The sequence below is a fragment of the Musa acuminata genome, chromosome BXJ1-3 (genome assembly GCF_036884655.1).
Source record: "Musa acuminata AAA Group cultivar baxijiao chromosome BXJ1-3, Cavendish_Baxijiao_AAA, whole genome shotgun sequence".
NCBI classification, from domain to species: domain Eukaryota; kingdom Viridiplantae; phylum Streptophyta; class Magnoliopsida; order Zingiberales; family Musaceae; genus Musa; species Musa acuminata.
The window spans coordinates 38,489,309-38,502,577 of NC_088329.1; the positions used below are offsets into that span (position 1 = coordinate 38,489,309).

The following is a 13,269-nucleotide window of genomic DNA, read 5'->3' on the forward strand; positions in this document are numbered from 1 at the left end:
TTCCAAGGCGAGAACTGGATTAAGCTGCAGACTGACAGATGCTAGTTAAAACGGAAGAAGAAAAGCAATCTAAAAGGAAAGAAAGCATAATTCTCAAAGCATCTCTTCTCATCTTGCATATCAACAACTTGAGACAATAAAATACAATTCAAAAAGTCAATTTTGATAATATTCGACTGAGTTCCAGAAAAAACCAACAAGTTCACAGTTGCCATGACTTTCTCTGTCATTCTGCAGACGTTGATCTATGTAAATGAAATTGACAGAAGCAAGAAGTTTAACTCGAAAAGAATTCTCAATGGCATCTCTTCCTCTTGTGCATATTAATACCTTGAAACAATAAAAGACACTTCAAAATGTCAATTTAGATAATAGTCAGCTGAGTTTCAGAAAAAAAAAAAAAAAGCTAATAAGTTCTCAGCTGCCATGAATTTCTTATTCTGCAGACTTCGATCTATGTAAATAAAATTAAAATACACAGAAGCAAGAAATTCAACTTCAAAAGGATTCTCATTGACTTGTTTTGGCTTTCGGAGAGATGACATTTAATCCTCCCATGTAAGGCCTCAGCGGCTCCGGAATTACTACAGCACCATCCTCTTGCTGGAAGTTCTCTAAAAGACATATGATCATGCGAGGAACAGCACAAGCTGTCGCGTTAAGGGTATGAACAAACTGCGTGGGTGCCAGATTGCTGCCCTTGCCTTTCTTCGAGGTTGCTGGCGTATCAGATGATGGACGGTAACGGATGCCCAGCCTCCGGCTTTGGTAATCTGTGCAGTTTGATGCACTTGATATCTGTTAGACACAGGTCAAAGAGCAAGTTAGCATATCGACCTGAGTAGTGAAATAGTATTCAAAGCTACCAATGCCAAAGATGGTTTTTTCAATGTTGAAACCAATAGGAAAAAAGCTTGCTTGACTATTATGACTTGCAAATACTAATACCAAGGAAAAAAAATTTATAAGCCATCAACATACTTCACCGTACCGCCCTAATCCTGGCATCCATGCCTCCACGTCAAACTTACGATATGCAGGTGCACCCAAGTCACCTGTTGCCATATCTAAAGTCCTGTGATAAATGCCAAAATAAGTGTCATCATACATAGTTATATCATACATCAAACCAAGAAATATAAACAACTACTTGAAATGAAGTCCAAGAGAGCTGAAAAGGTCTTCCTCAATGGCAATAAGTTCTTCATGGTACAAGTTACTTTCCTCAGGACGACAGAATATAAACATCTCAACTTTGCTGAACTGGTGAACTCTATAAAGGCCCCTGTTCAAGAATGGTTCTTTGAATTAGCAAGATATCAATAATTTAGAAACTAATTTTCAGCTTGCTTCAACAATAATAGGTACATAAATGATATCCCTCATCAACATGGAGTCTACAAACGACCGACCTTATTGAAGGAAACCATGTCAAGCAAGGTAGTTGGGAAGGCAAACCCTTCTTTTCAACCATGAAACAGATACTGGTAAGCTCAGTCTCATCTCATTTCATTTTAGTGGAGGAGGGATCGAAAGAGGGAAAAAATAATAATAATAAAAAGATGGGGAGCAAAGGAGAAGAGGCAGATGTGAGTGGCTGTTTTATTTCATTAAATTCATTGATTAAAGTTTAAAATAAGCAGTAAAGCATTTTATTTGAAGTCTAAAGGATTTGACAAAAATGTACAATCCTCAAAGATAATCTGAGAACATAGTCTAAAAGAATGCCACTAGGTATGGACCAACCTTGTCGCTGTTCCTGCAGCACCAGCTTCAGTGCGAAAACAGTGTGAGTAGGCTACATACTTTAAAGGCAAAGCAGATTCAGGAAGAATTGAATCCATATGGATGCCTCCAACAGGAATTTCTGCTGTTCCAATGAGACACTGGTCATTGTTCTCGATAGAATACACCTGTTAAGAAATAAAATAAACATCACCAAATGGGATATTTATACAGAGCAATGTGATGAATCCTATCAGTGTTCCCAAATTTGAGACAATAGAAATTTCTCACAACTCGGAACATCAACAAGCTAGATAAATTCATGTGATCTATAAATGACTAACCGACAATTGCCAATCAGACCTCATGTAAATTCAGTACAAAATTGAAGGGGCTATGGCCTTGTGAATGAAACAAACTTAATTACTTATTCCTGTTCAAGATATCTATGAAATTAGTTTTTTTAAACCATTATTTCAACCTGCATGGTGCCCTAATCGTTCCGTGGACTAGGTAGGTCCCAGCAAGACAGTTCTGTATTTTCATTTTATGTTCCAATCTTCAACTTATGTCGAAAGGGTCTTCACAGATAATGATTAAATTATATCTAGAAAGAAAATAAATACCAAACTAGGAATTAAGCACCAACCTGTGTATTTTGCCCCCTTGGCTGAAAGCCACACTTCTCAACAACAGATGATCTTACAATTTCTGGTGTGATAAGAGGTATATATCCCCGTTTTGAAACTTCTGCAATTGCCCAATTAATTAGGCCCATTTCTAATAAGACTGCTTCATTCTTTAGATAATAAAACTTTGAACCACTGACCTGTAAAAGAATATATATAGATGATATGCACCCACAAACAAAAATGTCAAAGAAAGCTATTAAAGTGCAAAGTTCATCTAAGACATGGTGGAAAAGATTTCAGCGAGTCTCAAACCTAATTTATCTGTCAAAAGATGTGACCATCAGTAAGGGATGCGTTGGCAATGAATAGATAAACGAAAGACCTAATACTTCTTTGATATAGGTAATAAATTTATTTTTTTTATTAATTTAGTAACTATGACATACAGATAAAAAGTGCACCAATAATTGTAAATTTATTTGCCTATACATATGCCTCATTGTAGTCATCACACCATCAAAACCATAGAAAGAAAGTTCAATAAACACTAGGTTGAGGAATACCTCAGCTGCTGCATCAAAATCAAACAAATCAAGATCCTTTCCTAGCTCAAGATGATCTTTAATGTTAAAGTTAAACTCCCACGGACTTCTTACCTAGGCAATTCGGAAAATTAAAACATAGAGTATTAGTTTAAAAAAAATGCTAATAATGTGAACAAAGAGTCAAGAGCTAAACCTACCATCTTTCTGATTATGGAACTCTCCTCACCCCCTATAGGAACATCTGGATGTGTTATATTTGGTAGACACTGTGCTTCCTGTCGAAGCTGATCTGTAAGTTGAACTAGATCTTCTTCCAGGGAAACAAGTCCTTCTTTCAAATTTTTTCCTGTAGGAAAGATCAATGGAGTTATGTAGGTGGAACTAATCAACAAAACGTCATCTCCCACAAGAGTTTGTATGCAATCTAGTCTCAAGGGTGAAAAAAAAGTATTACTAGGTAGTTCATACCTTCTTCCACAAGAGCTTGACGTACAGATGGCTCTAGCTTCCCTTTCATTTTATTAGCGACTACATTTCTTTCAGCTCGAAGCCGTTCAACCTCCTGCCATCTGTGACAGAAAATTAGATATCGAAGTTGTATGCTATCATTATACTCATTATTAGTCATTATTGCACCATGGCATGCCTACTAGATATAGTAATGCAGTCCAACATGTACTGTTAATGAACTTGTATCGTGGTGACACTGACATGGAACATTGAATATGCATTACATCTTGTCTTTGTTAAAATACTGAATATGCATTACATCTTGGCTTTATTAAGTAACACTGAATTTTACACTAAGAAAATTTGGAACACGTCTCAATCCTTGGTAACCTAATAGTTGTGGCAGCCAGAATGACACAAACTAAAATCTAACCTACTCGAGACGCACCAGAACATAAAGAACATAGTAACTTGTGATCACAGGTGTTTCTAGTCCAACCTGGAGAAGCCTTGTTAACAAAAAATTTCTCTTGCACCTCTTTGAATACAGAAATCAGTAAGTCCATATAATACCATTACAGGAAAACAAAGCAATAATGGTGAACAGTGAAGAAAAAACTAAAGGAAGTAAGCAAGAAATAGTTGCATGTTCGGACAGTCAATCTAATGATTACCAAGTTCATTAATTGACAAACATATACTTGCAGCAGTATCCTGTCACACAAGTTCTTGTTCCAAAGTAAGGATCTAGAAGCAATATATTGAAGCACAACAAAAAATCTGAAGCATATTGACTTAATCATCACAGAGATGGTAGACTCTTGGCAGAAATAAAGATTGGCCTGAAGAGACTGTACGTAGCAGACCAGCAGTGAAAGACTACAACAAGTGTTAAATCCAATGTAAATTATAAGAAGTATACATTTTTCCTCTTTTGTATGATTAGGAAATAACAGCTTTCAGATCAATCTGGTAGAAAATTAGAGCCAGCAGATTCAGAAGAATGCCAAGGAGATTGATTCTAAAGGCTTTGTCAGTTTTCCTTTGGAATAGACTATTTCTACAGAAGGTTCAATCTAGCACACATAAGAGCCTAGACCTTGTGCAAATGCACAACAACATGTCCTATGGAAACATCAACCTCTAATCTCTCCTCACCAATTCAGTGATATCTCCTAATGCAGAACAGAAGAATACAAATGAACAGGTTCGATCAAATACATCTGACAAAGCTATTTGATATGTTCTACATGTCACAAACGATCAAAGACAATAACATAAGGCCAAAATAGCGCCACACATAGTATTTAAAGAAAAAAGGGATACTAGAAAGAGCTCGATCAGATCAAAATTCCTTTAGGGCACCTTACTTCATGTGATCTTCCAAACTAACAGATTCCACAAAATTCTGCCTGGAAAGGTTATTGAACATCAGTCTGCCGCAAAACCATGACAATGGCTGTGACCATAACCATTACTCTTTTTGTTCTTCTACACTTCGTATGCTTATATTCACTGTTTGTCAATTCGATTGATACCACAATGCATTGATCATTAAATTGAGTTGGAAAACATGGTGAGAGAAGTCCAAGATACTTCGTCCATGTGGTCACACTGAAAAAATTCAATTTCTGCCCATATCATGCTAACACTAATGGCCATGAAGTTGAAGGGGAAATCATAATAATAAAGCACAACCTGGGCCCTCCGAAGCACCATTACAGGTTAAAAGAATGAAAACCTTTTTTATGAATATAAAGGAAATATAGCATGAAAAATTAAAAGAAGGCCTGACCTTCTGAAGATTTAGGAACTTCTCGTACAGCTCAAGAACGAGATCCAAATTGGCATTGGAATTCCTGTTCTTTATGTTGGCAGCAACAACATCCTTGTTGTCCCTAATCCATTTGAAGTCGATGGCGGCCTTCCACTGCGGCTTTGCAGCAGCTGTAGGGTACCAAAGCTTCAACTGAGATTGCAAAGAGGAAATTGGGAAAACTTGATAGAGGAGCCACCTTTTCCTTCTTGCTTCGTGATGGGAGCCGTGGGGAGGGCGGTGGAAGAGAAGGCCCTAACAATAGTAGGAAAGAGCACCCTGCGGAGGAGGCGGTGGTGGGGATTCGTGGCGGCAACGGTTAGGGTTAGGGTTCGGAGAGGAGAGAACATCGACGGAGAGCGGCAGATAGAGGGAGCGAGTGCGAGACCGTGGAAGGTTGTCCCTCCGAAGCACCCGCATGATATCATCGCCGTGGGGGGCCGTGGAGGGACAGAGAGGAGGCAGAAGCCGCTGGCACCGACGGAGGCGGATGGGATGGGCGGCGCGGATGGTTGGATGAGAGGGGTTTAAAAGATGGGGTTCCTTAGCGTCTCCCACTTGTCTTCACGTGCGTAGAATCAGGGCTGAATCGGCCGGAAACGTTTCAGGAACAGGGTCTCTCAGTGATATGGGACCCACCGAAACGGGTCCCGTTGCCCGCATACCTACGTATACACACCATGTACGTTACGTATACGGACATCCATAAATCTAAGCATTCATCGCGACTCAGATACATTGATGTCCACATCTGCAGCCACACCATGCATGGCTAATCAAGTCAGAGTAAACCTTCTTCTTGCTCACACGCAGAACGTGTTGTAGGATCTCCATGTATATAAGCCGCTTCACAGGACACCAATCGGATGAGAAGCTCCTCCCTTTAGGCCTCTCTCTCTCTCTCCCTCTCGCTCTCTCTCTAAAGAGAGCATCTTGGAAGCAAGGAAGGAACCTCCCCCAGCCTTGCGATCCATTAACAATGGGTGTTAGCTACAGATATGCTTCCTCCGTCCTCCTCAGCCCAGAGGACAGCAATGGCGTCCTGGGATTGGGTGACACAGAAGGGCAGGACTTCCATGGAGAAGCTGCAAGGCGCGACCTTTGGCGATTTCCTGACACGAGGAGTGGTATTTATGCGGGCATTTCGGCGGATTTTACCTTGCAGTCGGAGGACTGCGTTGCGTTGATGGTGGAGAGGGAGTCGCAGCATCTCCCACAGGGAGACTATGTTAAGAGGTTGCTGAGGGGGCAGTTGGACCTGGCTATCAGAAGTGATGCCATTGACTGGATTCAAAAGGTAGGGTTGAGTTGTTCTTTGCTCACCTGGTTTGATATCTCTGTAGAAGACTTTTGTTGCGTTTCATCCTTTCTCTGATGAGTTGAATGAATCTGACAACAGCTTTATCTTAATTCTTTTCTTTCTTGCCTTGCATTTGATGTACTTGTGTCATCTTCTTCCTCTAAATGGGCAGGTTCATGCACATCACAGATTTGGGCCTCTGAGTGCCTATTTATCTGTGAATTACTTGGATCGGTTTCTCTCCTCCTACGAACACTCGGTACAAAGAACTCATTGTGATGTGTAGCAATGTTAATTAAGTAGTAGGAAAAGTACGATCTTTCTTAATGTTCTATATTTTCATCTCCATTTACAGCAAGGTAAGGCTTGGATGACACAGTTGCTATCAGTGGCCTGCTTATCTCTTGCTGCCAAGGCGGATGAAACAGAAGTCCTTTCATCTCTGGATTTACAGGTAAAAAATATATCTTTGGATCATTATAACTTTCTAGTACTGATCGTGTTCTTTTGGATGGACAAACAGATAGGTGAAGCAAGGTATGTGTTTGAGGCCAGGACTGTACAGAGAATGGAGCTTCTAGTGCTCAGCACACTCAAGTGGAGGATGCAAGTTGTGACACCTTTCTCATTCATCGATTACTTTCTGTACAAGTTCAGTGATGGAATTGTGCCAGATAGCTCATTAGTTTCTAGATCTGTGGGGCTCATTTTGGGCACTGTTAGAGGTCGGTGATTAAGAGCAATGCATTATCTTTCAAAGTGTGAGAGATATTTAGATTGGATACAAAGCTTAACATGAATGTGACTGCTAATTAATTGCAGAGATTGATTTCCTTGAGTTTAGACCTTCTGAGATTGCTGCAGCAGTGGCACTGACTGCCTTGAAGAAGACCCAAGTTCTGGAGGTTGGCAAAGCTTTAACTTGCTGCAATCATGTAGATATGGTGAGTTCATCCATCTGTGTTATACATTACGTCAGCTAACAAATGCAATCTATGTTTTAAGAGTTAATTAATTTGCACAACGGATTAGGAAAGAGTCTTGAGGTGCAATGAAGTGATTCAAGAGATGACATTGATGAAGAACAGGAGATATAAGAAAGGTGGTTCATCAGTTTCTACTGCGCCAAAGAGCCCGATAGGTGTGCTGGATGCTGCATGTGTGAGCTACGAGAGTGATGACATAACAGTTGGGTCACACGCAAACTGTCATCCTTCCTCTCCAGCTGCCAAGAGGAGGAAACTAAACAGATCATCATCTTCATGAGAAGATGAGGACCTTGTTTCCAACTCATTTTGATTTGTTTGCGAAAGCTTTGTTGTATTGACTGGAAATTAACAGAGAAGAAAGTTGGAATGAGCAGGTTGCTTTTGATATGAATGCATCTGACCAGATCTACAACTTCAAACCATACCACATGAATCAGATGGGAATCACCATCTTATGGGAGCAAAAAAATGGTTTTATTTGATTCTGTTTCCTTTTTAGAATCATTACCAATCTACCATTTGTGATCAAAGGAGAATCACCCTACAGAAACGAGAACCAAAAGCAAGTAAATTACCAAGAACAAGCTCGATTCTACAGCATTCATCGCATCCTTGTTATGTCCTTCCACTGTTTGACTGGTTCTCTATAAAAGAAGAGCCCACTGGCTGGCACAGATCTTGGAGTGACAACATGCAGACAAAGACAACATTTATGGGGAGAAGTGTTGGGTAACCCCTTGGAAGTTTCAGGTTGCAGAGTGCATCAGATGAAACAGTAAAAAGTAATAAGCTGGATGAGTTTGACCCCCCCAGTAATCCTGTAACATATATAGACAAGGATCAAGTACTTCCTGAGACTATTGTCTCATAGCTTTTGGCAGAAACCAGCATCAAGTTTCAAATACTAGTGAGGAATATGCATCATGTTTTCTTGTTCTAAATCTACCTGAAATGACTTCACAAACAGTGGTAAAGTGATAACTTCCTCCATTGAGGAAGCTGCCAGTCTTTTTAGTGGGCAGTAGGCACAGTGTCTGTTTGCTGCAAGACATTAAAGAAGGTCCTGCTCCACCAACTTTAGTTTAGCTATTATGATTGATGACACAATTCCCTTTGCCATGCACCTTGCCTGCTGCTCTGCTATGACATGTGTGCCTATGTCAACCAATACTGTAACAGGCCTCCATGTCTCAGTTCTCAATATAAGTTGACTGAGTTCTTTTGAATCAATATAAGTGAGTCCATGAAAGGGACCAAAGAGTAGGTAGGTGTCTTATTGATAACTGGGAAAAGGAAACTGTCATGTGGTAGGGATGCATGAAAACTGGGAGGCCTCTTTAATCTACCTTTGTTAAGGGTCATGACTTTGAATTTTATGGATTAGGGCACCCAACAAAGCCAATAAAAAAGTGTTCCTTTGGGGATGTTAGGGAAGCAGTCTTATTGGAGGATGAGGACTCTCTTTTGTGCTTCCCAAAGGACAGACCTGAAAAGGATTAGCAGGACCAGCCTTGATGTATCATAGAGTAAGAATTTGGATTAGATTTCCATGACCAAAAGATTTCTCAAGATGATCTCTGTATATTTTATAGGACTGCTGCATCTTTGCATCTAAAATTTGAGTTACACCAAAGCCTATCTCAAGATAATCCCTGCATTTCCACATACATGGAAATTGAGTTGAGATCACAGAAAGGAGAAGTTAGTCATCCCTGTCGTTTGTTGAAAGACAATTCATTTGGTTTCCATCTGCCTTCAACAATCTAAAATAAGATGGATTCTTTGGGGACCAACACATAATGACAGTCATGCATGGCAATAACTAATGCAGAGCTACTCCGATCAAACACAACACCAGTGTGCATCTCAATGCTCAAGAAGACACAGCTAAAGTTAAAGCTGAAGCACCAACAATTTTATGGCATCGGTTGGCCAATGAGCATGCTACAGTTGACTGCTTGGTTTCTAGTGAGCTGCAGAGGAAACAAGAGACAGGCAGTGACAGCTAACCCTGTGAACAACAAGAGGGCAAAGAATAGCTTGCCTACAGGAACTCCAACCTCAATCACATTAGCGTTCGTCACTCAGCCGTCATTTAAAGGAAAGTTTATGGTGGTGAAGAAGGTGGTGATGGTTGGAGGATGCAGTGATGCAGGACCAAAGGCAGTGTGGGGGGATGCGATTTATTGCCTCGTGATCAGCTTGAAGACGATCAACCGTGTGGGGAGAACGAGTCTGAGTTTGGATCTTTGGGAAGTGATTTGGTCAGAGGCCACAAATGCTGCCAGCTGATGATGCCCTGCACAGGGCTCCATCCGCCAGGGTTGAATTGCTGGTCCTTTGTGGGGGTTACCGGCGAAGAGTTGAAGCTGCACAGGGCAGCGGCCCTGCATCATGCCCCTATCTCTCGTGTATTTTTAGCACATCCTTGCATGCAAAAGAACATGAAGCACCACTGCATCAAATCCCCGATTAGGGAGGGTGGGTCTACAGGACACAGCTGTCACCTCAGATGTATTATTATTTACATATCGGTACATCATGAGTCATACATGCTAGGCATCGAGGAGGTGGTATTATAGCCACAAAGGGCTCCTTATAGATAATGAGCCAACTCGAACTCGAACTCGAACTCGACTCGATTAAAGCTTTTGATGCAAGTTTAATGTGGGCCTTTTGTAGGCATAATCTAAGCCCAACATAAACTCTAGTTGGGCTTATTTGAAATGCCCACCTCCAAATCCAACATCGGCCCATTAACGAGCGAACGTCTTCTTCGTTTGAGGAATCAAACTAGTTCTAGTTTTGGATCGTAACCGTCTATTTTAATCTTTCTATTTTTAAAAATATATCTATAATTAGTTATTTATTAAATTATTAGAAGGATAAATTCATTGTTTTTTCTGCACGGTTTGGATCTGAATTGAAATCATCGATTTCGATTCCAGAATCGAGATACTAGAATCGAACCACCAAATGTGACTGATAGGTCGATCATCCTATCATCTACTGTTGACTCGATTCGATTCTGATTTTTGATCGATTTGAATGATTAAAAAAAAAATTAAAGTTGGGATATCGATAGGGAGAGGTTAACATAAGCTCAAATGTGATTGATAGGTCGATCATCCTAGTTACCTATCAATCATATCACGTTGACAAGTGGAGGTCGAATATGAGAACATGTGACCTTAACAGATTGCACGTGATCAAATGACATAGGTTACTAGAGTGGTAAACATCACGCCCCGCCTTTGCTTAAAACGTCATATAATCCCCTCTTACACTTAGTAATCTCAAACATAATAATTCTTAAACTATTTATAAAAAATCTTAAGGTACAATATTATGAACACTCATATCGGAAAGCTCACTCCCCGACTTACTTTTACAGGATTGATGCATTACTAAGATTTTTTTAAAAATACTCAAGTAATTCTTCGATAGAGAAAAAATGATTAGTATAGTAATTTTAGGTAAATTACTCTATTTATTTTGAAGTTTGTTATTGATAACATTTTTTTTTAGTTTGGCAAGTCCTATAGTCCCACATCGGGAAAATCAAGTTTGGTATATCCTGTTTAACTTATAAATAAGGGTCTGGGCTTTGAAATCAGATGTAACACAAATAGCACCACAAAAAAAACCTAAGTGTTTACTTTGGGTTTAAGTTCATACTCAATTAAATAGTTTTGGCTTATAATTTAGATTTTTCTTGTTTAATAGATTCAGATGTTTTATGACCTATGAACATCTTCCTAAGATATTTGTAATAGTCCTTCACTCAATATTGTACATCGCTTGTGACTCCCTCAATACTCGATATTGCTTGTTGTTTAATATAAAAAAGAAAATGATGATTATATTTATGTCTATATAGAGATATTTAATGGATAGCAAAAGTTTTCGATAGAATTTTTTATTTATATCAGCGGTCATCACGCCACGTGGCGAAGAAATGTTACGCGTGCGCGCTGACAAAGCGATCAAATCAAACGCCACTTCGAAGGGATGCGGGCGTCGCCATCATCGCCTGCCAGAAAAATCGGCCGTGCAATCCGTCCGCGCGTGGCAGCTCAGTAAACACGCCAAGCACACGCGCGGTTTGACCCGGTCAAAGACCTCCATCACCACCCACGCGTGTGACGCCAACACCACCCCGTGGTCCCCCCTCGTACAGCGGCCACGGTTGGCCCCCTCTCGTCGCGTAACGCCAGTCGCGTACAATGTCGGCGTGTGCCGTTCCTTCCTCGAGACCCACGCGTGCGAGTCGCAGACTCGTGCGAGTCCGCCGCAGGCTTTGCCGCGGCTGCCGCTGCCATCATCACCGTTGCTTTCCCGTGTTCTTGCTTTTTGGACGCTCCACGCATTGCTCCCATGTGTCATCTCTAATGCTCACCGTGTTAAAAGGATGCTCATTCCAATTAACACTCCCAATCCCATTATAGATTCATCCTTTCGATCACTAACCTCTTAAACACCAATTACCACTCCCAAACAAACTATCACAGAGTTAACGAGAAAGATAACTCTGTGAACGCTGCCAGAGAACGGGCGTGCACTGCATGCATGCATGCATGCCTTTTCCTTTCTACAGCGTGCGGAGTCGCTTGCGTTGCTTTGCAAGCGTGGCGTGGTGATCCTGTTCGAGACCAGCAGATAACGCCATATCTTCTACTTCTTCTTCTTCCTCTTCCACTTCCTCCTCTCACTAGAGCAGATAACGAATGCTGTCATCCCAAACTAAAGTCACAGAAGCTATCGAATGAGGTGTGTAAACAAGTGGCTATGCACCAAGTCTTCGTCTCCGACACATCGTATGGTATCAGTACGTGCTGAATGGTCGTCACCATCGTTGACATAATTGTTGGTGATGCAAATGGTTTAAGCAGCAGCAACAAAGTGCTCCTCGATTCAAAGGGAAAGTTACGTGTCACCCAAAACGTAGACTCTACGCTTGGGGAGAAGTATCTTTGTCGATGCGAAGGGATGGATATTAATGACATGGGGACACATAAACTAATGTCATCAAATCTTCCGGTACCTAAATTAATGTCATGTATCCTATAAAATAATCTCTTTCATGCAGTACTACAGGTTGGTGTATTCCAGTAGGATTGCATTGTTTAACATCTGAGTACTACTAAAGATTTTTGGTTTGCTCATGCAGAAGTAAACTGGGATGGATTGATAGGCTCAACTCAAGAATCAGAATCGAAATGGATTGATAGTTCAATAGAACAAAAACTGGGATGGTTTGATTTTAATGGTTTGGTTGGATTCCAATTCGATTCTAAATCGATAAAAAACATTAAAAAAAGATTTAAATAACGAATAGATAGTATCGATTTTGATTCTAAATTCGACATATTCGAATTGTCGATTAAGTGTTTCTAAAAATACATATTCATATTTATTTGTAAATGATAAATAACGAAAGTGAGATTTGATAGTGGATCTAATAATATGATAAAGCCTTTAATTACAAAGTTAAAGATTCATGTAACAGTTAGATCATGATTAGGTTAATCTGATTGTTCTGAATTAATTTTGGAAGATAACAAATGCAAATTGATCGATAAAGAAAAGGAGGGAACGAACAATATGGATAAGACGGTAATTTTCGTTGTCCGCTGACCGTGGCATTATCGTAATTGTAGGAGTGTGAGGAGCCTATTTTTAAGGGTAATTTTTGGGTAAATTTACAGTTAGATATTTCATTTTTCTTTAGTAAATTCGCTGAATGAGAGGGGCAATGTTGTCTTCATGTGCCAATATAATCGACATCGTCGCCGGTTCAACCTCTTCCATG

General features: G+C 40.2%; 2 protein-coding genes across 3 annotated transcripts; one reads left to right on the forward strand and one right to left on the reverse strand.

Annotated features, from left to right (window-relative positions):
* Window positions 1-292: 292 nt before the first annotated feature.
* Window positions 293-5,678, reverse strand: LOC103979218 (serine--tRNA ligase, chloroplastic/mitochondrial). Of its 2 annotated transcripts, none has more exons than XM_009395284.3 (10): window positions 5,368-5,678; window positions 5,148-5,299; window positions 3,371-3,464; window positions 3,100-3,248; window positions 2,921-3,013; window positions 2,375-2,554; window positions 1,747-1,913; window positions 1,151-1,285; window positions 982-1,075; window positions 293-798 (listed from the first exon to the last, which is right to left on the reverse strand). In XM_009395284.3, the coding sequence occupies exons 1-10, from the start codon at window positions 5,594-5,596 to the stop codon at window positions 511-513; spliced, it is 1,581 nt and encodes a 526-aa protein (XP_009393559.2). In that variant the 5' UTR covers window positions 5,597-5,678; the 3' UTR covers window positions 293-510. The 2 variants fall into 2 exon arrangements, with proteins under 2 accessions (XP_009393559.2, XP_018678300.1); XM_018822755.2 differs by having other exon boundaries at window positions 3,371-3,471; window positions 5,368-5,607.
* A 393-nt stretch (window positions 5,679-6,071) lies between these two features.
* On the forward strand, window positions 6,072-7,844 carry LOC103979601 (cyclin-D3-1-like). Its single transcript, XM_009395773.3, has 6 exons — window positions 6,072-6,465; window positions 6,641-6,727; window positions 6,824-6,922; window positions 6,992-7,193; window positions 7,291-7,412; window positions 7,501-7,844. The coding sequence occupies exons 1-6, from the start codon at window positions 6,148-6,150 to the stop codon at window positions 7,732-7,734; spliced, it is 1,062 nt and encodes a 353-aa protein (XP_009394048.2). The 5' UTR covers window positions 6,072-6,147; the 3' UTR covers window positions 7,735-7,844.
* Window positions 7,845-13,269: the final 5,425 nt, after the last annotated feature.